The sequence below is a fragment of the Phoxinus phoxinus genome, assembly GCF_949152265.1.
Source record: "Phoxinus phoxinus genome assembly, chromosome: 12".
Classification (NCBI taxonomy): Eukaryota; Metazoa; Chordata; class Actinopteri; order Cypriniformes; family Leuciscidae; genus Phoxinus; species Phoxinus phoxinus.
Genome location: NC_136887.1, coordinates 35,188,024 through 35,212,023, shown reverse-complemented (window position 1 = coordinate 35,212,023; position 24,000 = coordinate 35,188,024). Strand labels below are relative to the sequence as shown.

Sequence of the window (24,000 nt, the reverse complement as noted above, 5' to 3'; positions counted from 1 at the left end):
GCGCATCGCTTCTGGGGTGTACGTCAGAACGGAGGCTCGCTATTGGCCAGCATCACACGCATCATCACACACATGACCAGGGACTTGACTCACGGATGCGATGCCGTCCATCAGTGTGAGGAGAGTCGCCACCACACGCTTCTCCACCTCGTTCTGGGATCCCTCTCTCTTAGGACACAGAGCATCTAGCTCATCGATGAAGATGATGGAGGGCTGCCTGTGAACACACACACACACACACACACACACACTCAGTGACGCATTAGCTGTGTGTGTGTGTGTGTCTGTGTGTGTGTGTGTCTGTGTGTGTGTGTGTGTGTGTGTGTGTCTGTGTCTGTATGTGTGTGTGTGTGTGTGTGTGACCTCTGTGAAGCCTGTGTGAAGATCTCCCTCAGTCTGGCTTCAGTCTCTCCATAAAACCTGCGCAGAGAGAGAGAGAGAGATGATTATCTGAACTAATAACTTATTATTTATTAAAATAATAGATATCACCATGAAACTTCCTCAGTTGATTACTTACACAAGTTCATAAAAAAATGTATTACAAGTTTTTGAAATTTGTATGTTTAATTATGCAAATTAGGCATTATCTCATTAAATATGCGCAATTTTGCATATATTTTCGGTAGATAGATATGAACATATGATAAAGCCAGGTGCAAAATTCTTTTTTCATTTTGATTACACACAAGATGAAGAAAGATGATCAGAGGGATTTCAGGATATATGCTTTCATTACCTAGGAAATCTAAATATACTGTCCATAGCCTTAAAAAATCGATTTTCGCCATATTTTTGGGATTATAATGTCACATAAATCAGGCCAGGAATGATTTATTTACAAATCCCTCTGAACATATCTTCAAAATACTGCTAAGTGTATAACTGGAAAGTTTGGTGTACATCGGCTGAGATGTTTATACTGGAGAATGACAAAAAACCCATTTTGGGGAAAAGGCATTTAAAGATTTGTAATGTAATAAATCATACTTTTTTTAGTATAAACAACTATTTACTGACACAATATCTCATCAAATCATTAGCAACAACAATACAAACCACCTAAATCACATCAAAACTTATAAACACAGCATTTATGGCCTTTAACTGAGCAGAAAAACAGTCAAAAACACACATCTAATGTCAGAGCGCGTCACGTGATACATCTGAACCAATCAGGGTGTCAGAAATTTACATCGGCCAATGAGATTTCGCTTTTAGAGTTAAATGCACATTGTACTTTCACGATTGGTTGCTGATAGAAAGGAAATGACCATATTTGGATCCGACAGCATTGTACAGGAGAGAGAGAGCTTTACAGCGGTGTGTGAGATTACAGGAAGCAGACAGAGATCGCGGAGCAGCGCGTTGATTAAGAACGCCAACTTTTGTTGAATTTCAGAGAAATCTACAGACGCAAATAGACAAAGTTAGTAAAATAAAGACCTAAATGTGTATTTTGGACTTTTTTTCACCACAAGTCTGAAAGAAGATGTTATTGAAGACAAATAGCCCAAAATTAATTGACCAGTGAAAAAAAAACGATGTTTTTTGCCTGCCGTGTCTCGCCTTAAATGTAACACACGTCCTGTTTTGTGAGAATGTGTGTGTTGTGATGGTCAGTTTCTCTCACACACTTGCTCATGATCTCGGGGCCGTTGATCACGCTCATGTGAGCTCCCACCTCATTGGCTACTGCTCGTCCAATCAGAGTCTTCCCTGTGCCGGGCGGCCCGTAGAGAAGCACACCGCGAGGAGGCGGGATTCCTGTCACACAGAACACACACGTCACATGACCTAATGCACGTCACATGACCACATGCACGTCACATGACCACATGCACATCACATGACAGAAACACACTCACGTAGGGCTGGGCGATATGGCCTAAAAAAAAAATCCCCGATTTTTTCATAAAAAATCCGATTTACGATTTAAATCGATTTTTTTCCCCCCTATTTAAAATCAATCTGCAGATGACAAATAAATTGTTTAAAACAAGTTTTAGCTAGCCAAGATGGCAGGCCCTGCCTTTGTAAACAGTGAAAATGTAACATTTAACATAATGTAACATAACATAAAATGGGTGTAAATGTAAAAAAAAAAAAAACTTGCATCAGTTGGTGACTAAACAGAATTTTATTAAGTTTAGTGACAACACAATGTTTACATGGTACACTGACTGTATGCTACTGTTTTTATTAATGCTCACAATTTCAATTCTTGTGATTTGATTCTGATCTTGATTCAATATCGATTCCTTTGGATAAATATTAGGTACAGTAGATGCGTTAATGTGTTGTTAATTTTTCTCTCCCAAAAAAAAGTCACCTACTGTAAACATACAGAGCCCTGTCAGCTGGTATTATTATTAACTTAAAGGTTAAAAGTAACATCTCAATTTTATTTTAATGCGTTTTTTACAATGACAACGTTATAATATTTTAATGATATAGGTAAAAATATAATAAAAATTTAATATAGTTATCATATTTAGCAAAATACTCCTCTCTACAGACAATTGTTTAAGTCCAACTAAGTTAACGTGCTATGGTTATTAAACGGCTTTCCTGAGGTAAACGTTACCCGACTGTTCTCCAGCTGTTTATGGACCTCTGTCCGCGGTTGAAAAACACTTGATCTAGCGATTTTATTACATTACATACTGTATCTTTCAAATGACCTATTAATCATTCGTGTTTATTTATATTAACTAAGTTAGTAGTAAGTTAACAGATGACCGTTCAAGTGCCGCTTGAACTGAGATCTCTCTGCGATCTGTCACGTCACATTTACAAGCACCAAAACGGTGTTTATTGTTTGAATTTTGTAATTAAATTGACAGAATCTGAGAGCTGAGAATTTGTTTTATATCAATAGTACCGTGAACCTTCTCTGTCGGTGTCACCGTCCTCTTTGCTTCGCGATTTTCTCTGCTTGAGAAATGGATGTGTGGCGTGAGAGCGAGTGGAAAGTGACAACTGCGTGAGAGTTGGCAGCTCTGCAGATTCAGTTTGTAAATGTTTTTGGCGGGTGTGCTTGTGCAGCCGCGGTCTTGTTCATGTGCCATGTTGTTTGTGTAGCTCTATGACAAACGCGCTGAGCGCGTTCGGAACTACGGAAGCCCAGAGGGGAGCGTCGGCGGATATTATAGAGAAAACCGATTTTCATTCAAACACATCGATGTACACTACACACTCGAGTTAATCGATAAAATCGATTTATCGCCCAGCCCTACACTCACGTCATGGATTATATGTAATATGTAATATATAAAAGGTCAGGTGACCTCACTCACCATAGTTTTTAAAGAGTTCGGGGTGTTTAAGCGGCAGCTCGATGGTCTCCCTGATGACCTTCAGCTGACCTCCGAGCCCGCCGATCATACTGTACGTGACCTTTGACCCCTGGTCGTCCTCGACCCGCTCGTTAGGGTCGGAGAGGCTCAGAACGGTGGAGCTGCAGACGGAGTAGAAGGTGTCCGTCGACGAGCGACACACACACACAGGACTGGCGGGGTCAGGCTGAGGGGTCAGAGGTGAAAGGTCACGTGATGTGTTCTGCTGGATGGAGAGCTGATCTAGTTGTGAAGAGAGATCGAGAACGACTGAGGTCTGCGTCCCTCCGTCCACGCCTCGGATCCGGTCCACGCCGATCACACACTGCCGCCCGAAGTAAGAGAGCGACACACTGCCGCCCGCCAGCAGCACCCGCCCGTCTGAAACACAACAGCACTGAGAACAGTCCCAGCATGCAAAGCGGTTCGAGGAGAGCAGAGCGCGTCATTACCCAACATCCGGAGAAGATCGTTCCGGAACTCCTCTGTGTTCAGCACTCGGTCTTCAGCACTGGAACCACACACACACACACACACACACACACACACACACTATTAATATTTTTTATAATATATTACAGTTATAATATAAAGATTATAATTTATTTAATATCTATAAAACATTTTATTTATAAACATTTATATTATATTTGTTACAAATCACTTCACAAATGTGTTTATAAAAAAGTTAAATATGAATATTAAAAAATATTAAAAAGTATCAATTTTCTACAATAATATATTATATTTATAATATAAATATTATAATAATTATACCTTTATAAATATTTCTAAAATATTTTATTTATACAAATTTGTTATATTTTTTATATTTGTTTCAAATCACAAATGTGTTTTAAAAAAATTATAAAAATATTTGTTTTTATAATATATTATATTTACATTACATTTATATTATAAAAATATTTTTTAAATTAATATTTTTATAATTTAACATTCTGGAATTCATAACCTGATTATTTAAAATTTGCTGCCAGTTTTAATATTTTTAAAAAGTCTTGGTTAGTTCAGCAACAAACTTCTACTCATGTTTAGTTTTCTTTTTTCTCGGATTCTCTGTAATTTACAAATAAAATATTAAATAAAAACTAATAAAATATAACAGTTAACTAATAGTGAAGTCGAGCGTGTGTTTCTGCTGTCGACCAGCAGGCGGAGACATTCCCTCACGATCAGCATCTCTGAGTTGTGCCGTATGTCCCAGAGAAAGGGGATATTGATTATTATGATGATAATATTGAGTTTGATTAAAGATTACCACGGCAAACTATTTGTTTCTGTGTATTAACTCGCACGGATGAACTGTTCACCACAAGACTAGTAATGTGCGCTAGCAAAGAAAATAGCGTCATGTGGACTTTAGTCTTCAGTTCTGAGCGCGTCTGTAGTGTTTCTGATGTGTCTAGAGGTCAGCCAGAGGTCAGCCGGGGGTCAGCCGGGGGTCAGCTGTACCTGAGTCTCAGCCGCAGGTGTTCGGCCTGGAGAACGGCTCCACTGATTGGCTGCAGGGTCACATGATCTCCTGGCTTCACTCTCAGACTGGACTGAACGCTGGACTGAAGACCAACACGCCTGCCTGGAAACTGAGACGCCGGCCACGCCACACACACCTGCACACACACACAGCTTCAGCACACACACACACACACAGCTTCAGCACACACACACCTGCACACACACACAGCTTCAGCACACACACACACACACAGCTTCAGCACACACACACCTGCACACACACACATGCACACACACACATGCACAGCTTCAACACACATGAGTCCCCGTCACTCACTCACTCACACACACACACACACACACACACACACACACACACACATTCTCACTCACACACACACACACACACACACACACACACACACATTCTCACTCACACACACACACACACACACACACACACATTCTCACTCACACACACACACACACACACACACAAACTCCTGCAGCACACACTGATTCCCCGTCCCAATCACACACACACACACACAGCTTCAACACACTTGAGACCCCGTCACACACTCTCTCTCTCTCTCTCTCTCTCTCACACACACACACACCTCCTGTTGTCCGGCGCTGCTGGAGATCAGGACAGGACGGCCGATACAGGTGTTCAGGGTCTTCATGGTGTTCACACTCATCTGAGCCAAATATGACCGCCATCGCTGAGGGGCTTTATCTTCCGCTGCACACACACATCACATGCAAATATAGAGTTTAATATAAATCTATATACATATAAGACATCAGGTGTCTGTAGGTTCAAACCAATGCATCGTGTTTGTGTTACCACTTGTTTATTTATTTATGCACATTTTCAGCTAATATTTAATTAGTTTTTCATGGTTTATAAAGCAACTTGAGCAACGGCTGATAAATAAAAAGTAAACGTATTGTCATTAATAAATAAATAATAATATGCATATTATATAAGAACATTAATATATTGTAATACTAATTATTATTGTATTGTTTGTCATTATTTATCTTCCTGTCTGCTTGATCCCATCCCTACCGCCCTGGTTAAAACATGTCTCTCCTCTATCTTACCGATCATAACGTCTATAATCAACTCCTCTCTACTTACTTCCACTGTTCCTACATCTCTCAAAACTGCTTCTGTCAGCCCCATTCTGAAGAAACCTGGTTTGGATCCTAATGACCCAAATAACTATCGCCCCATCTCCAATCTCCCATTCATCACCAAACTTTTGGAACGGACTATAGCGACCCAACTTCAAGCCCACTTGCACAACAATAACCTCTACGAACCGTTTCAGTCTGGTTTTCGCCACAACCACAGCACTGAAACAGCCCTGGTAAAAATCACAAATGATCTCCTACTTGCAGCGGACAATGGCCTCTTATCCATCCTAATTCTTCTCGACCTCACTGCAGCCTTTGACACCATCTCTCATACAATTCTCTTGGAACGTCTGACTTAGGGGTGTGACGGTTAGTATATAACCGTGAGACCGACGGTTATAGTTAAACACCGTCATCAGAACTCTATAACCGCCAAAACCGTGTTATTAAAATATTTTTTACAAACATAAAAAAAAAAAATTTACAATTTTTTTTTTTTAGATAGGATCATAATATGCGCAATACATCGGGAGACATGGTTTTTACCACTTAATGAAGTTTTGTTTTGTAAATCGTCAGAAATTATTTTTACCACTTCATATAAGTTTTGCTTTGTAAGCCTTTCCTTAAAGCGAATTTCGTTTTGTACAAATTGTACCTTAATTTTAATAAATGTTTCATCAACCAATTGCATGTATTTAATAATATAGCAGACAATATAATAACCGTGACATTGAGGCGCCGGCGCGCCGCGTTCACTTGCATTGCATTGTGAACTAGAGCGCATCTCATCGTAAATGAATGAAACTATGCCTATGCCTCATATGCATTAGCATTAAATATCTTTGCTACATCCTTTCTAGGCGGGTGCGGCTTTGAGAAATCTTGGAGATCTCCCTAATAAACGGAGGTCTGAAATATCTGCCCCTTTACCGATCAGAGCGCGCGCTGACACGGAGTTAACCCGCTATCTCCAAGAAGAACCAATTGACTCTACGGCTAATCCACTAGCATGGTGGGGAGAAACACGCTATCCACTCTTAGCAAAATTGGCACGTAAATACATGTGTATTTGTGCTACAAGCACAGCATCAGAGCGAGTGTTTAGCACTGCGGGTAACATAGCTACCCCTGTCAGATCGTCACTAAAACCGAGTAAAGTGAACATGTTGGTGTTCCTGTCACGGAACTTTGAAGTCGAAAAAGATTAGGAATTTAAAATGTCATTGCACTTTTTTTGTTTCCTGTATTTAGTTAGTTTAATTAAGGTATTATCACAACAATCGTTGTTCGAGTTTTTTTTTCTTTGATAAAGGTATGTAGATTTTATCATTTGTAATTTAGGCCTACTCATTCATTTTTATTCAGCTCTTATATAATTTAAGCAGCCTACGTTTTTAAAAGGATTTGTTTAGTGTGTGTGATTTATTTAAAACAAAGCATGTTCATTGCTTTTTTTTTTTTTTAAGGATTTAAAAAAAAAAACGACGGTTATGTTACGAACCGTCACATTTGACTCACATCATAACCGTCATCACCAATTCTGAAACCGGCACACCTCTAGTCTGACTGCTATCGGGATCGCTCACAATGCACTAGTCTGGTTCAGGTCATATCTTCATAATAGAAAACAGTTCATTCAGGGGGAAAATGTCACATCAAAATCTACAACAGTCACCCATGGTGTTCCTCAGGGCTCAGTGCTGGGACCACTGCTTTTTATCATTTATATATTACCTCTAGGCAACATTCTCCGTTCCTTTGGGATTCATTTTCCTTGTTACGCTGATGATACACAATTATATCTATCCACAAAACCTAACACCTCTCTTCCCCCCTCCGCTCTCACCTCCTGTCTGCAAGCTATCAACAACTGGATGTGTCAATCAATCTTCTCAAACTAAATGGAAATAAAAGTGAGGTTCTCCTCATTGGTTCAAAGGCCACACTCTCCAAAAGTCAACCGTTTACTATGTCAGTTGATGGTTTTCCGATTCCCACCTCCTCCCAAGTCAAAAGTCTCGGTGTCATTCTAGACAGTACACTTTCCTTTGGCCCTCACATCAGCAATATCACTCGGACTTCTTACTTTCACCTCCGCAACATCTCTAGACTCCGCACTTCCCTCTCCCAACACAGTACACAGGTCCTTGTTCATGCCCTGATCACATCCCGCATTGACTACTGCAACGCCCTCCTCATTGGCTCCACAAGTAAACTTCTCCATCGTCTCCAGTCCATTCAGAACTCGGCAGCTCGGATTATCACCTGCACCAGATCAACTGATCATATTACACCACTTCTTATTCAGCTCCACTGGCTTCCTGTTTCTCACCGGATTAATTACAAAATTCTGCTGCTTACCTTCAAAGCCCTCCATGACCTTGCACCCTCATACCTCTCAGACCTGCTTCTTCCCTATAATCCTTCTCGAACACTTCGTTCCTCCACGGCTGAAATTTTAACTGTACCAACATTCAGACTTGGCACCATGGGGGCTAGAGCCTACAGCCGCTCTGCCCCACGTCTCTGGAACTCTCTCCCACTTCACATTCGCCAATTGGACTCTCTCCATCATTTCAAATCACAACTTAAAACACATCTGTTTAGATTAGCTTATCCTACATAAATTGTATCATTCCAATTCAACTTACTGGACTTAATGGTTTTTAGCATCAAGATCGTACATATTCATTTGATTTTACTATTGATATTATTGTTGGGCTTGTATTAATGTCTTGTTTATTTTTTCTGTAAGGTGTCCTTGGGTGTCTTGAAAGGCGCCATCAAATAAAATGTATTATTATTATTATTATTTGACAAAAAAAATTATATTTTTACAATTTGTATTAGTCGCATGCCGCATTATTATTGTTATGGTTGGCCACGTGGTGTCAAAATGGCGTGACCCGTGAGTGGGCGACCCACTCCATGAAAAATACAGCGACTTTTAAAATAAATAAATGGTAGTAAAATCAGAAAAAAAGACTTGAGTGCAGCTTTAAACACGCGAGTATACCAAAAATACCCGTACAACGAACCATTATAGTTTTAAACGCTGATTTGAGACGTTTATCATATTTTACTAATTTATCCTAATGTAACTTAGCCGAGTTACCTCTCTCTGTGAAGTCTGTGACCGTTAATCCTCCGTTCGGGACACACGAATCCGGTTCATCACAGATTGACCCAGATCTGTCTCCTTCTCCTTCGCTCTGTCTCTTTTTCCCTTTGCCTTTCTTGCTTGAAGACATGTTTGATCAGCTAGTAGATGTGTGTGTTATTAAACACACACACACACACACAAACACCGTCCACATGTGAGCATAATCTTCCCGATGTCAAAGTTCAGCTCCTCCCCGTTAACTACCGTAAAACCAAAAATATAAAGGCCGCTGAAATCACGCCATTACACAACATAACCGTTATCGACACAAAAACCTTGTGTGTTTGCTTATCTAAAATATATAATTTTGTGTTCAGCAGAAGAAAGACAATTATATGGTTTGGAACAACAAAAGTTATATTTTTAATGTGAACTGTCCCTTTCAAGCAGCGCGAATATACTATTATTGTATATGCGCGAGTAATAGAGTGATTACGGCATTGGTTTCTAAGGTTGTTTTGGTGTCATGGTGTTCTGGATCATGTCCGGCGGGTTCTGCAGGGGTTCTGCTGTGCTCTGCAGGCTCTCCTCGGTGTTCAGGAGTGGTTCTGCTGGTTCGGTCCGGTTCGGCTCGGGCTGTCAGGAGCGGGTCTGCCGGCCTCTGCTGTCCGGGACTGTGGACCGGTTCGGCGGCGTGACGGTCCGAGACTTTCCGCCGGACATCAGCGAGGACGAGTTCGCGGAGCTACTGAGCGGTACATACATAATCAGCACAATATTAGCATTAAACTATAAAAATCAAGTCATGTATGCTGGCTTTCCAGAAATATATATTTTTGTATTTTTTTAACATACATTATATTGTCATTAATGTAGGCTAACTAAAATATATGTAACGTTGTTATCACTACCGTTCAAAACATTTGTAAGAGTTATTGTGTGTGTGGAAATAAATTAATTATTTTATTAATCAAGGATGTATTAAATTGTTCAAAAGTGACAGTTTAGACATTTATTATGTTGCAAAAGCTTTCTATTTCAGATTAATGCTGATATTTTGAACTTTCTATTCATAAAAGAATCCTGAAAATAATTTGTACACAACTGATAATAATCATAAATGTGTCTCGAGCATCAGATCATCATATTACACTGATTTCTGGAGGATCATGTGACACTGAAGACTGGAGTAATGATGATAAATTCAGCTTAGTTCAATATTTTATATATTCAAATACTAAACAGTTGTTTTAAATTGTACAAATATTTCACAATAGGCTATTACTGGTTTTGCTGTATTTTGGATCAAATTAATGAAGCCTTGGTGAGCAGAAGACACTTATTTTAAAACATAAAATAAATATTATCGTTCTAATAATTTTGGCTACCACTGTATGTATATGCGTATAAACACACACGTATGAATAAATATGTGTGTGTGTGTGTGTGTATACTTACAGTATATATTGTAAACATAATGTATATATACACACACATACATTATTAATGTAAACAACAAATGTGATGTAAGATGCAGTTAATCAAGATGAATGGATTTGACGGCACAGGGTTTGAAATGTTGTGTGTGTGTGTGTGTGTGTGTGTGTGTGTGTGTGTGTGTGTGTGTGTGTGTGTGTGTGTGTGTGTGTGTGTGTGTGTGTCAGTGTCTCTGCGTCAGTGGCGTTCGGAGCGGCGGGTGGCTGTGTGGCTTCACGTCCCCCTGGCTCTGAGTCGAGTGTGTTCTGGCGCTGCTCGTCACGGGTTCTTCTTCCATCACGCTCGCGGGGACCGGGCCGTTCTCAGCCTGTGGGTCGGGCCCGGAGACGACAGGCTCCCCGCCTTCGCCACACACCAGGTCGGAGTCGCAGGTGAGGCAGGAGAGTGTGTGTGCAGAGACACGAGTGTGTGTGCGCAGAGACACGAGTGTGTGTGTGTGTGTGCGCAGAGACACGAGTGTGTGTGTGTGTGCGCAGAGACACGAGTGTGTGCAGATAGAGACACGAGTGTGTGTGTGTGTGTGTGTGTGTGCGCACAGAGACACGAGTGTGTGTGTGTGCGCAGAGACACGAGTGTGTGCAGACAGAGACACGAGTGTGTGTGTGTGTGTGTGTGTGTGTGCGCAGAGACACGAGTGTGTGTGTGTGCGCAGAGACACGAGTGTGTGCAGACAGAGACACGAGTGTGTGTGTGTGTGTGTGTGTGTGCGCACAGAGACACGAGTGTGTGTGTGTGTGTGTGCGCAGAGACACGAGTGTGTGTGTGTGTGTGTGTGTGTGCGCAGAGACACGAGTGTGTGTGTGTGTGTGTGTGCGCAGAGACACGAGTGTGTGTGTGTGCGCAGAGACACGAGTGTGTGCAGACAGAGACACGAGTGTGTGTGTGTGTGTGTGTGCGCACAGAGACACGAGTGTGTGCAGGGAGACATGAGAACTGCAGAGCCATGATGTCCAGCTCCTCCTCTCGAGATGTCATGGGCGGAGCTATAAGATCTAACCACACCCTATATAACCCTAACCCTCTAGATCCACAGAGCTGGAGCTGCACGCCACACTGACACACACACACGATACACTCAGATACACTCTCTCTCTCTCACACACACACACACACTCACACACATCGGCTCTGCAGTGAGCACTTCTAAAGCAGCAGCTCTTTAGGCCCAGCAGATGGCGCTGCTCTCTCTCTCTCTCTCTCTCTCTCTCTCTCTCTCTCTCTCTCTCTCACACACACACACACACACACAGACTGCTGGACACAGGCATGTTTGAACATGCCCGGAAAGATGCCCTGAACATCTGGCAGTGGTCAGATTCGGTGTGTGTGTGTGTGTGTTTGATTAAAGCCGAATGCTATGAAGGTGAACTCCACGTTTGTAATGTTCCAGCAGTGAGTAAGTCGAGCACACCAGCCTCTCGTGTTCTCACTCAGACGAGGCGATATTAACAGCAGTAACTCACGATCAGCAGGAATATGAACACAGACCCTCTGGGTTCGGTAGTAAAATATTACAGTATAAGTGAAGAAAACATAAACCCTATAAAGCCTGACGTATGAAATAATAGTAAGACTAATCTTTTTTCTTTCTGGGGGACAAACTTTAGCCAAAATGTTTGTTTTAGTCTTTATAAGTTGCATGTGTTTTTGTTTTGTATCATATTTGATGCATCAGGTTATTATCCTCTGGTATCGTGATCAAACAGAATAAAACACTCAAACTGAGCAAGAATATACAATTTAATGCAGATGCTGATATTTAGGTGAACAAAAAGTGATGAAATTCTGATGCTTGTGATGTAAATCAATGAGATCTTTATCACACTCACACACACACACTGGCACACACACTCACTTGCACACACACAAACACACACACAAACACACTCTCACACACACAAACACACTCTCACACACACACACTCTCACACACACACACACACACACACACACTCTCACACACACACGCACACACAGACACACTCACTTGCACACACACACACACACACACTGGCACACACTCGCACACACACACACACACACACACACACACACTCTCTCTCTCTCACACACACACTCTCTCTCACACACACACACACTCAAACATTCTCACTCACACACACACACACACTCAAACATTCTCACTCACACACACTCACACATTCTCACTCACACACACACTCACACATTCTCACTCACTCACACACACACACACACACACACTCTCACTCACACACGCACACACAGACACACTCACTTGCACACACACACACACTGGCACACACACACACACACACACACACACACACACACACTCACACACACACACACACACACACACACTGTCTCTCACACACACACACACACACACACACACACACACACACACACACTCACACATTCTCACTTACACTCACACACATTCTCACTCACACACACACACACACTCAAACATTCTCACACACACACACACACACATTCTCACTCACGCACTCACACACACAAACACACACTCACTTGCACTCACACACTCTCACACACACACTCACTTGCACTCACACACACACACACACACACACACACACTCACTCACGTGTGTAATCAGGAATCTCGTGTGTGTGTGTGTGTGTGTGTGTGTGTGTGTGTGTGTAGGTGCTGTTGTGGACGAATCTAACGGGAAGGTGCTTGTTGTTCAGGACAGGAATAAGGTACAGGATCCCCGTCTCTCACACTCATTAAACACTCTTAAACACTCCAGATCACTTTAGTTTCAGGTGAACGTCCCTGTCGTTCGGCTCAGCATATATATATATATATAACGTAGTTCTATTTCTATTCTAATATCAGAATATTCCTATACAATTTCAACTGTTGATTCAGAAGTTTTTAGAAGAAGAAAGTAGTCCGTCCCCTGTTCTGTTTACTAAATGATGACAGAAGTTTATTTTCAGAATATCTCCGTCCAGAATCGACTCTTCTAGAACTCTGAGTGATAATGAACTCGAGTCCGAGCTCGTCTCAGTGAAGCACACACTGGTGTAACACAACTCCAGCATCAGAGGACATGTCTCTGTGTGGCAATGATGAAACTCCGGCTCGGCGTTTTACAAAACATCTTTTCATTCTTCATAATAAATAATAGAACTTTTTCTTGGACTGGCCAAAGTATTTAAAGGGAGAAGATTACATTAAAACCTTTTAACATTAGACGTCAATATTGCAAATCCACTATACAGTATTTAATGAAATTAAGATTAAGATTAATCCCTTACTTTCTCAAGGGAAAAGTCATTAAATTACAGTAATTAGTTTGATATATTATTTTTGCATCTTTTATATTATGGTTATCAATCACTTCAACACTTTTTTTAGTTTTTATACTGCTATTTTTCTTCTATTATGAACTTAGGAAACACCTAATTAAATGTTTCATGGTCTTGCATTTGCAATGTGGCTAAAAGTAATTCCATAAATATTTCAAACATAATTGCCCACAAAAATATGAATTTTATTGATAGCATACAGAAAAATGGTCATGTCACAAACCTTCATTACATCATCATACACAACTCGTCTGCTTTCTGCTTTATTAAAAACATTTTTATTTTTTTTGTCAATTTACCAAAAACTACTCAAGTAAGAAAGTTTTATTTATAACTAGCAGCATTTTCTAGATTATTTTAAAACTCTATATGTAAGTCCACAATCTCAAATCTAAAACTTATAAGACAACATTTTTATAAAAATATTTGATATTGTATTGATAGATATAAATAATATTTAGATAATCTGTGAACGAGGAATGAAAATGATAAAATAGCAGTATTTTCTTCCTCTTTTTCCAGTACAAATGTCTTATTTTCTGAATAAAATGTACAAAATGAAGTGAGTTTGTGTTTCAAACGAGAACAAATCTGCCAACGGAGTCAGAAATATAATCTTCATTAAAAGAAAAACAAGATTATTTTTCCGACAAGATATTTGTTCTTGTTTTAAACACAAACTCACTTCATTTTTGTACATTTTTCCAGAACACAAATCTTAATATCTTGTAATTTTGCTACTTTGCATTCGGTCCGTCCCGAATAATTTTGTTTTTTAAAAATCTATAGTTTAAAGTAAGAAGATGGAAGTTTGTAAGTGTGTTAAGACGGTCAAAACACACACCAGTTATGATTTTCAGAACTTTTAAACCAAAAATGTAAGAGATATAACCATTTAAACTAAATTGTTATACCTTTTGAACTTTGGCTTTTACCATGAAATTATTGTTTTTTTGTTTTTGAAGAATATGTCGGTGTCATAAATTAAGATTGTTTTGAGCAGTCATGAGTTACAAGTTATTTAAATATATTGAAGTCAATGGAGTTCACACTGGAAATTCTCATATTACAGGAGAAACTGGAAAAATGTGAATATGGTGCAAAAGTTCATTTATTTCCGTAATTCAACTTAAAAGCTGAAACTAATATATTATATAGACTCATTACATGCAAAGTGAGATATTTCAAGCCTTTATTTGTTATAATTATGATTATTATGGCTTACAGATTATGAAAATTAGAATATTGTGAAAAGGTTTTCATAATCATCAAAATTATAACAAATAAAGGCTTGAAATATCTCACTTTGCATGTAATGAGTCTATATAATATATTAGTTTCACCTTTTAAGTTGAATTACTGAAATAAATGAACTTTTGCATCATATTCTCATTTTTCCAGTTTCACCTGTAATATGTTCTTATAAATTTCAGCTAATTATATATTCAAATACGATTTGCCATGAATATTGATACAAATATATATTTTCTTCCATCACACTGGTGTTTGCTGTAGTTAAATATCAGAATTTCTCAATTTTGTTATCAATAAAAAGGGAGTAAAGGAAGTAATAGCATGGCAAAAACATGGTAACATTCAAAACTTTGAAACGTTTTTGCATTTACCCATTAATAAGAAGTTATTGATTAGATTCAATATGGTTTTAGTTGAAATATATTAAGTTGTGATTGTTTTATAAGCTCCAGCGAGTCCAAACTGTATCCGTTTCTAACGCATTAGGAGGGTTGTTTCGATATTTGTACTGGAAAACAAGACAAATATACAGAGGAAGAACATCTTTTACAATGAGAAATATAAAATGACTAATTTCCATAAAAATATATTTCTAAGTGAACAACTAACACAACATGCACGTGTTAAACAAGACTTTTCTTTCATTTCCAGACTACGAATGCTTGGAAGTTTCCCGGTGGTTTATCCGATCTGGGAGAGAACATCGGTAAGATTCAGATCCAGAACTCGTCATAATTTCATCTTTTCCGATCACAATCACACACATCAAAAGTGCATTAATAAGATCATCTTCTAAGATTTGAGACCCTCCAGACATTCAGATTCGTATATAAACAGTAAGATTATTCATCGATTACATTTGTACATAAATCACAATGATATCTCTGAAAAATACATGTTTTGTATAAACAGTTACATTGAGTTCACATGCAGAAGAAGACAAATCATTTCTTTTTCATCCTATATGTTTCTCCAAAGCTCACGATATACAGTAAACGGTTATTACAGTCGTGTGGAAGTATTTGAAGTGTAATGTGAATGTCTAAAACTGTATTTATCGGCAGCTCGGATGCTACTATTATTATTACTTGTAAAAAATATATTTTTCAAAGTTGTGAATAAACATATAATTGAGTATATTTGACAAGAAAATACTATTTCAGTTTTTATGCTTCAAAATTAGCTAAAAATTTCTGAGTGAAAATGATTTCTACACCAATTTTATTTTATTTTTTTCAAAAGTAACTGCTTTTCCTGCGGCCTACAATATTTACACTGTAAAAAAAGTATTTTTGTCTTGTTTTTCATATCGAAACATTCTTAAATTAAGACACATTTACTGGAGAGGCAAAATGACTGAAGATATTAAGTCTTGTTTTATTAAAAAATGTATCAAAATGAAGTGACTGTGTTTAAAACAAGAACAAATATCTGCCAGTGGCGTCAGAAAAATCAGAAAAATCATCTTCATTAAAAGGAAAACAACATTATTTTTGTGACTCCATTGACTCACTTAATTTTTGTTCATTTTTCAGAACACAAAACGTAACATCTTATGTAATTTTGCTACTTTACATCCGGGTCCATTTTGACCCGTGAGACGTACATCATTTTGTTATTTAAAAATCCATCGTTTTAATCGTGTTTAAGAAGATTGGATTTTCTAAGTGTGTCAAAACACACATCAGTTATTTTTCTGAATCTTTCAGAGATTTGTTCTTGTTTTAAAGCATAAACTCGCTTCATTTTGATGCTTTTTTAATCTCCAGTTATTCTGCGTCTCCAGTAAATGTGTCTTGATTTAAGAATATTTAGATATTTGTGCTGTAGACAGAAATACATAATTTTTGCAGTGAAAAACATTTTTGCAGTGTATTTTCTCAGATCTGATTATATCAAATTATATCAAATTTATCTATATCAAATATCTGATTATATTCTTAAATCAAGACACATTTACTGGAGAAGCAACATGACTGAAGATATTATGTCTTATTTTATGAAACAATCTTTAAAATTAAGTGAGTTTGTGTTTGAAACAAGAACAAATATCTGTCAATGGAGTCAAAAAAATTATCTTAATTTAAAGGGAAAATAAGATTATTTTTCTGACTCTACTGGTAGATATTTGTTCTTGTTTTAAACATAAACTCACTTCATTATGTAATATTTTTCAATAATATTTTCAGTCATTCTGCGATGTCTCTTGATTTAAGAATATTTAGATATTTGTGCTGGAAAACAAGACAGAAATACATAATTTTTTTGCTGTATATTTTCTCAGATCTGATTATATCAAAACATTCTTAAATCAAGAGACATTTACTGGAGAAGCAAAATGACTGAAGATATTACCGTAAGTCTTGTTTTATGAAAAAAATTATCAAACTGAAGTGAGTTTTATGCTTTAAAACAACTTTTTGTTCTTGTTTTAAACACAAACTCACTTCATTTTTGTTAATTTTTCAGAACACAAAACTTAACATCTTATGTAATTTTGCTACTTTACATCCGGGTCCATTTTGACCCGTGAGACGTACATCATTTTGTTATTTAAAAATCCATCGTTTTAATCGTGTTTAAGAAGATTGGATTTTCTAAGTGTGTCAAAACACACATCAGTTATTGAATCTTTCAGAGATTTGTTCTTGTTTTAAAGCACAAACTCGTTTCATTTTGATGCTTTTTAAATCTCCAGTTATTCTGCGTCTCCAGTAAATGTGTCTTGATTTAAGAATATTTCGATATTTGTGCTGTAGACAGAAATACATAATTTTTGCAGTGAAAAACATTTTTGCAGTGTATTTTCTCAGATCTGATTATATCAAATTATATCAAATTTATCTATATCAAATATCTGATTATATTCTTAAATCAAGACACATTTACTGGAGAAGCAACATGACTGAAGATATTAAGTCTTATTTTATGAAACAATCTTTAAAATTAAGTGAGTTTGTGTTTGAAACAAGAACAAATATCTGTCAATGGAGTCAAAAAAATAATCTTAATTTAAAGGGAAAATAAGATTATTTTTCTGACTCTACTGGTAGATATTTGTTCTTGTTTTAAACATAAACTCACTTCATTATGTAATATTTTTCAATAATATTTTCAGTCATTCTGCGATGTCTCTTGATTTAAGAATATTTAGATATTAGTGCTGGAAAACGAGACAGAAATACATAATTTTTTTGCTGTATATTTTCTCAGATCTGATTATATCAAAACATTCTTAAATCAAGAGACATTTACTGGAGAAGCAACATGACTGAAGATATTAAGCCTTTTTTTATGAAAAAAATTATAAAAATGAAGTGAGTTTGTGTCAAATATCTGCCAAATAATCAAAAAAATAATCTTAATTAAAAGGGAAAATAAGATTATTTTTCTGACTCCACTGGCAGATATTTGTTCTTGTTTTAAACACAAACTCACTTCATTTTTGTACATTTTTCATCTTATGTTATTTTGCTACTTTGCATTCGGGTCCATTTTGACCCGTGAGAGGTTCATCATTTTGTTATTTAAAAATCGTGTTTAAGAATATGGAATTTTTCTAAGTGTGTCAAGACTGTCAAAACACACATAATAATTTTTTTTCTGAATCTTTCAGAGATTTGTTCTTGTTTTAAAGCACAAACTCGCTTCATTTTGATGCTTTTTTAATAAAACAAGAATATCTTCAGTTATGCTGCTTCTCCAGTAAATGTGTCTTGATTTAAGAATATTTAGATATCTGTGCTGGAAAACGAGACAGAAACAATTTTTTTGCAGTGTTCTGTCAATGGAGTCAAAAAACTCACTTAAAGGTAGGGTAGGTCAGAATTGTCTAAAACAACTTTTATTCAAATTGGCTTAAACTGTCTTTATATACCAATACATAATTAAAATGCAAGTACTCTGAAATAGAGAGTACAAAAACTGAGTGACTCTAGTGTATTTAATCTTCAATAAACACAGCTCAGTAATTCCATTCAGTCCCACCTAAACATGTGGGCGGAGCCAGTAATAGCAGCGGTAGTCATGGCGACGGAGAGTGACAGTCGCGCCAGCCAATCACTTGTTTCGTCCCGGTAGGAATTAATGAGCTGTGTTTTTTGAAGATTAAATACACTATAGTCACTCAATTTTTATACTCTCTTTTTCAAAGTACTTACATTTCAATTATGTATTGGTATATAAAGACAGTTTAAGCCAATTTGAAAAAAAGTTCTTTAGACAATTCTTACCTACCCAACCTTTAATTATGTTAAATTTTTCAATAATATGTTCAGTCATCCTGCGTCTCCAGTAAATGTGTCTTGATTCAAGAACGTTTCGACATTAGTGCTGGAAAACGAGACTATATTGCGGCGCTTTATTGCAGGTGAGACGGCCGTTCGAGAGGTTTTCGAGGAAACCGGGATCCGGTCTGAGTTCCGGTCTCTGCTAAGCGTCCGGCAGCAGCACGATCACCCGGGAGCGTTCGGGATGTCCGACATGTACCTGATCTGCAGACTCAGCCCGCTCTCCTACGACATCGACTTCTGCACGCAGGAGTGTGTGCGCTGCGAGTGGCTGGACCTGCGCGCGCTCGCCGACACCAGCGAGACCACGCCGATCACCAGTCGCGTCGCCAAGCTCCTGCTGTACGGACTGGGATCGGGTTTCCACAACATTGACCTCGCGATGGAGACGCTGCCGGCGGTTTACTCCGGCTCGTTCTATCAGCTTTACCACAGGCGTCTGCCAGAGACTCCTCACAATAAAGACCCCAAATAGACCCCAAAACGCCTTTACAGGATCTATATAGAACAATTATGCAATTAAAGTCCCCCTGTGGTGAAAATCAAGTTTTTAATGTTGTTTATACGTGTTTTTAATACGCTCAAACCGTGTGTAAGTTCATAAGTCGACAGCATCGCTGAGTATTTTCTGCTTAAAACTGCAGTGAACCAAAGACGGTTTGAAATCGCTGGTGTTTCTGACGTCACACACTACCTTGTAACCAATCAGATCAACGTGTGATCGTCCACCAGTGGATCTCTGAGTGAAAGGAGGCGGGGCTCATTTGCATATTCATAGAACCGCGCATACTAAATGAGGCAAGGGTGTCGAGTTACATTCAAGATATTTTAAGGCAGAAAAGAAACAAAGGTTTAAAGATGAGTTTTAAGGGATAACATGATTGACTACAGGGGGACTTTCATGTTTAACAGGTCATGTTACATTTTTCTAGTGGTAAAGTATGTTTAAGTCATATCGTTTTATTTCAATTAGAAATGGATTAAAGCAAAATTACTTGATTAAAACGAAATCCATAAGTGCCTGACGGAGGCTTTACGGTTCTGTATAGTTCTGAGTTTCTAACAGTGATTTATTTTGCACAAGAGTGAATCTTATAAAGACTTTATCTTCAAAATACACACCGTAAGCCGGTTCACACTGTACTATTTATAATAGCTGATGCTTGTCAGACTGTACGAATATGATTAATCGTTAAAAGATCGTGATCTCGATTTAAACCACACAGTATTATTATTTCTGTCTTACAATAATGCAAATTATCACAGAAGATCTGGGATAAAAGTTTATAGTTCGGATATAAACACTGATGTATACGGTAGCGGTCAAAATAGACCAAATCCTTTTGAAAAGTAACTTTTGATCAAGTTAAGATTGTATCATTACACCGGACAAGTGACTTAAAAATGTATGTCATTGAATCATTCATTTAAGAGATTCATTCAAAAGTGCTGATTCATCCAGTAATGAATCATGTGAAGCCTTTATGAGTGAGTCAATGAATCATTCATTCACGAGATTCATTCTAAAAACGCTGATTCATCCAGTAATGAATCAAGTGAAGCCTTTATGAGTGAGTCATTGAATCATTCATTCACGAGATTCATTCAAAAACGCTGATTCATCCAGTAATGAATCAAGTGAAGTCTTTATGAGTGAGTCATTGAATCATTCATTCACGAGATTCATTCAAAAACGCTGATTCATCCAGTAATGAATCAAGTGAAGCCTTTATGAGTGAGTCATTGAATCATTCACTCAACCCGATTCAAATTCATTAAAAAGTTTAAATCGACTGCAGCAATTAACATTTAGTCAGAACCTTTAGTAAATTACATGTTTAAAAAAAAGATTTTTGATTTGAGGGTTGTCTTAGAAAATAAAAAAAGTACAATTTGATTTTTAGGATTCTCAAAATTAGACTCAGACGGTCATATCGTGGCCAAAATGATACAGTGTGAACCCGGCTTTATGAAAAAATAGTTTTGAAGAGTGTACTTTTAAACTTCATTTAATGTTACCTCAAAGACAAGATGACCGTTACTGTTACTCGCTGGAACAATCAACACTGTTGTGTAACTAAACTCAAGAGAAGATCATCTTCTCACACAAGATGATGTATGAAAAAAAAGAATAAAGTTGCATGAAAAACATTCACTGTGTACTTCCCTTCATCAAAGCAAAACTTTGTCTTTGCAAAACCCTCTAAAATACAGTATAGAAATATATTGAGCATAAAGAGAAAACCTCTACGGAGCAGCATTAGATAAACTCACATTGTGTGGCCGTACAGACTTTCCAGCAAGAAGATTCAGACACAAAAGTCCCACTGGAAATCAGATCTGTGAATCCTCCGACCAAACCCACGGAGGGAACGCGGATGTGTGGAAGATCTGAGACCGGAGCGCTGGGATCTGGAGCCACATTAGCATAATGGCGAAAGAGTCTTCTGAGGATATCTCTCGATACACAGTCAAACCAAGTTTATTCAGACACCTCAACATTCACTATAGTTTAGAAAACGCCGACGGTGATAAAATATGAGCAGAACTCAGTTGATATCTGATATCTGTTTTGTCCGTCCTTCTGTTAGTCTGTCTCACACACACACACACACACACACACACACACACACACACACACACACACACACACTCACACACTTCTGTTAGACTGTCTCACACATGAATTATGTTGAATATCTGTTAAATTTAACTACACAATTAGATAATACCAGTTTAGCTCAACCAGTGACCAAGCAATGCTTCAGTGTGTTCAGTGTGTGTGTAAAAAGAGCATTAGCAATTAAAGACAAAACACTGAAGAACACATGATCAGCTCAAAGTCTCCGAATCAGTTTTGCTCACAAATTTGTATTAATTTCACTGGTATGAATAATATTTGGGTATAATACGTCACACTTTACTTTATTTTGCTCTCCGCACTTACATAATGAACTATGGTGTCCTGCACACACTAGTGAAAACATATCGGTGTCTGAATAATGTTTGGTTTGACTGTATCTCCAGGAACAAATAAACCCTGTAATGTTTTGGAAACGCTTCATAGATCAAGTGTGTTTTCTTCCCTTTAAAGCGATGGTGACCTTTAACCTTCTGGATCCGCTTGCCGCTCTGTGCGTCGGGTCGGTCAGAAGCGCGTCCGTCTGGTGGCGGTGGATCAGCACTTGGCGGTCATGGGCAGGAACAGAATGGCCTTCTGGCCCGGACTGGTCTTCGAGCCGGACTTATACTGGCCCGTTCTCTTCAAAGCCACGTACCAGTCCGGGTACTTGCGGGATCTGTACGTGTTGTAGTTGTTCGACTCCAGGCGCTCCAGGAAATAACACTCATCTGTTGTTCTTCTCTGAGAGAGAGACGGAGACAACATTAAGACACAAGCATTAAAAAGTCTTTCACTACAAAAATATATTATCAGTAAAAGTTTTAAAATCCCCCTGTGGTTAATAATTGTATCCATTAAAATTCATCTTTGATCACCAAACTGACATATTTACACGTTTTTCTGTTTATCTTGAATGTAACTCGACACCCTTGCCTCATTTACTATACGCGGTTCTATGAATATGCAAATGAACCCTGCCTCCACTCACTCCCTTACTCAGAGATCCACTGGTTGACGATCACACGTTGATCTGATTGGTTACACAGTTCTATGAATATGCAAATGAGCCCCGCCTCCACTCACTCAGAGATCCACTGGTTGACGATCACACGTTGATCTGATTGGTTACACAGTTCTATGAATATGCAAATGAGCCCCGCCTCCACTCACTCAGAGATCCACTGGTTGACGATCACACGTTGATCTGATTGGTTACACAGTTCTATGAATATGCAAATGAGCCCCGCCTCCACTCACTCACTCACTCCCTCACTCAGAGATCCACTGGTTGACGATCACACGTTGATCTGATTGGTTACACAGTTCTATGAATATGCAAATGAGCCCCGCCTCCACTCACTCAGAGATCCACTGGTTGACGATCACACGTTGATCTGATTGGTTACAAGGTAGTGTGTGACGTCAGAAACACCAGCGATTTCAAACCGTGTGTTTGAGACTGTCTTTGGTTCACTGCAGTTTTAAGCAGAAAATACTCAGCAATGCTGTCCACTTATGAGTTTACACACGATTAAAGCGTATTAATAACACCACATAGACACATAAACAACAATAAAAGCTGGATGTTCACCACAGGGGGGCTTTAAAGGGGCTATATGTAAGGACTTTCATGCATTAATCGCTTTTTGACTTATAAATTTAAACTGCAAACTTAAAGAGACTTAAACTGCAGTTCATGGACTGGCCACTAGAGACCGGCTGCAGAAGAGACTCAATCCCATAAACCCTCATGTTAAAATGTCCAACTTTACAGCAGAAATAAACATGTTTACAGTCTGGTGCAAAAAGTGGTTTTGGTCTATATAGCTAGTTTTGCCCTTCATGACGACTGTGAGGGGGGGAATTGTTTCATAACTCATCCGTTTAAATTATATTAAGCCTTAAAAGTTTCTGCATAATTAAGGGCGTGGCCACTTGAGTGACAGGT

The 24,000-nt window shown here is 38.3% G+C and overlaps 3 protein-coding genes across 4 annotated transcripts in view; 1 reads left to right on the top strand and 2 right to left on the bottom strand.

Moving 5' to 3' along the window:
• The window catches only part of afg2a (AFG2 AAA ATPase homolog A), a 53,154-nt gene extending 43,833 nt beyond the window's left edge, over nucleotides 1–9,321 (bottom strand). The window contains exons 1-8 of one of the 2 annotated variants that reach the window (XM_079631584.1): nucleotides 9,079–9,321; nucleotides 5,435–5,559; nucleotides 4,812–4,969; nucleotides 3,791–3,849; nucleotides 3,300–3,719; nucleotides 1,638–1,767; nucleotides 364–420; nucleotides 94–217 (exon numbers count right to left, since the gene is read on the bottom strand). In XM_079631584.1, coding sequence (XP_079487710.1) covers nucleotides 94–217; nucleotides 364–420; nucleotides 1,638–1,767; nucleotides 3,300–3,719; nucleotides 3,791–3,849; nucleotides 4,812–4,969; nucleotides 5,435–5,559; nucleotides 9,079–9,214 — 1,209 coding nt within the window. In that variant the 5' untranslated portion in view covers nucleotides 9,215–9,321. Of the gene's footprint in view, nucleotides 1–93; nucleotides 218–363; nucleotides 421–1,637; nucleotides 1,768–3,299; nucleotides 3,720–3,790; nucleotides 3,850–4,811; nucleotides 4,986–5,434; nucleotides 5,560–9,078 lie in introns of both variants that reach the window. The other variant, XM_079631585.1, reaches the window with a different exon arrangement.
• A 52-nt stretch (nucleotides 9,322–9,373) lies between these two features.
• nudt6 (nudix (nucleoside diphosphate linked moiety X)-type motif 6) lies at nucleotides 9,374–21,431 on the top strand. The gene is made up of 5 exons (XM_079631582.1): nucleotides 9,374–9,821; nucleotides 10,731–10,934; nucleotides 13,216–13,271; nucleotides 15,792–15,846; nucleotides 19,510–21,431. The coding sequence occupies exons 1-5, from the start codon at nucleotides 9,593–9,595 to the stop codon at nucleotides 19,902–19,904; spliced, it is 939 nt and encodes a 312-aa protein (XP_079487708.1). The 5' UTR covers nucleotides 9,374–9,592; the 3' UTR covers nucleotides 19,905–21,431.
• The window catches only part of fgf2 (fibroblast growth factor 2), a 9,804-nt gene continuing 7,233 nt past the window's right edge, over nucleotides 21,430–24,000 (bottom strand). Inside the window, exon 3 of the mRNA XM_079631583.1 lies at nucleotides 21,430–22,793. Within this exon, the coding sequence (XP_079487709.1) occupies nucleotides 22,608–22,793 (186 nt within the window). The 3' untranslated portion in view covers nucleotides 21,430–22,607. The remainder of the gene's footprint in view (nucleotides 22,794–24,000) is intronic.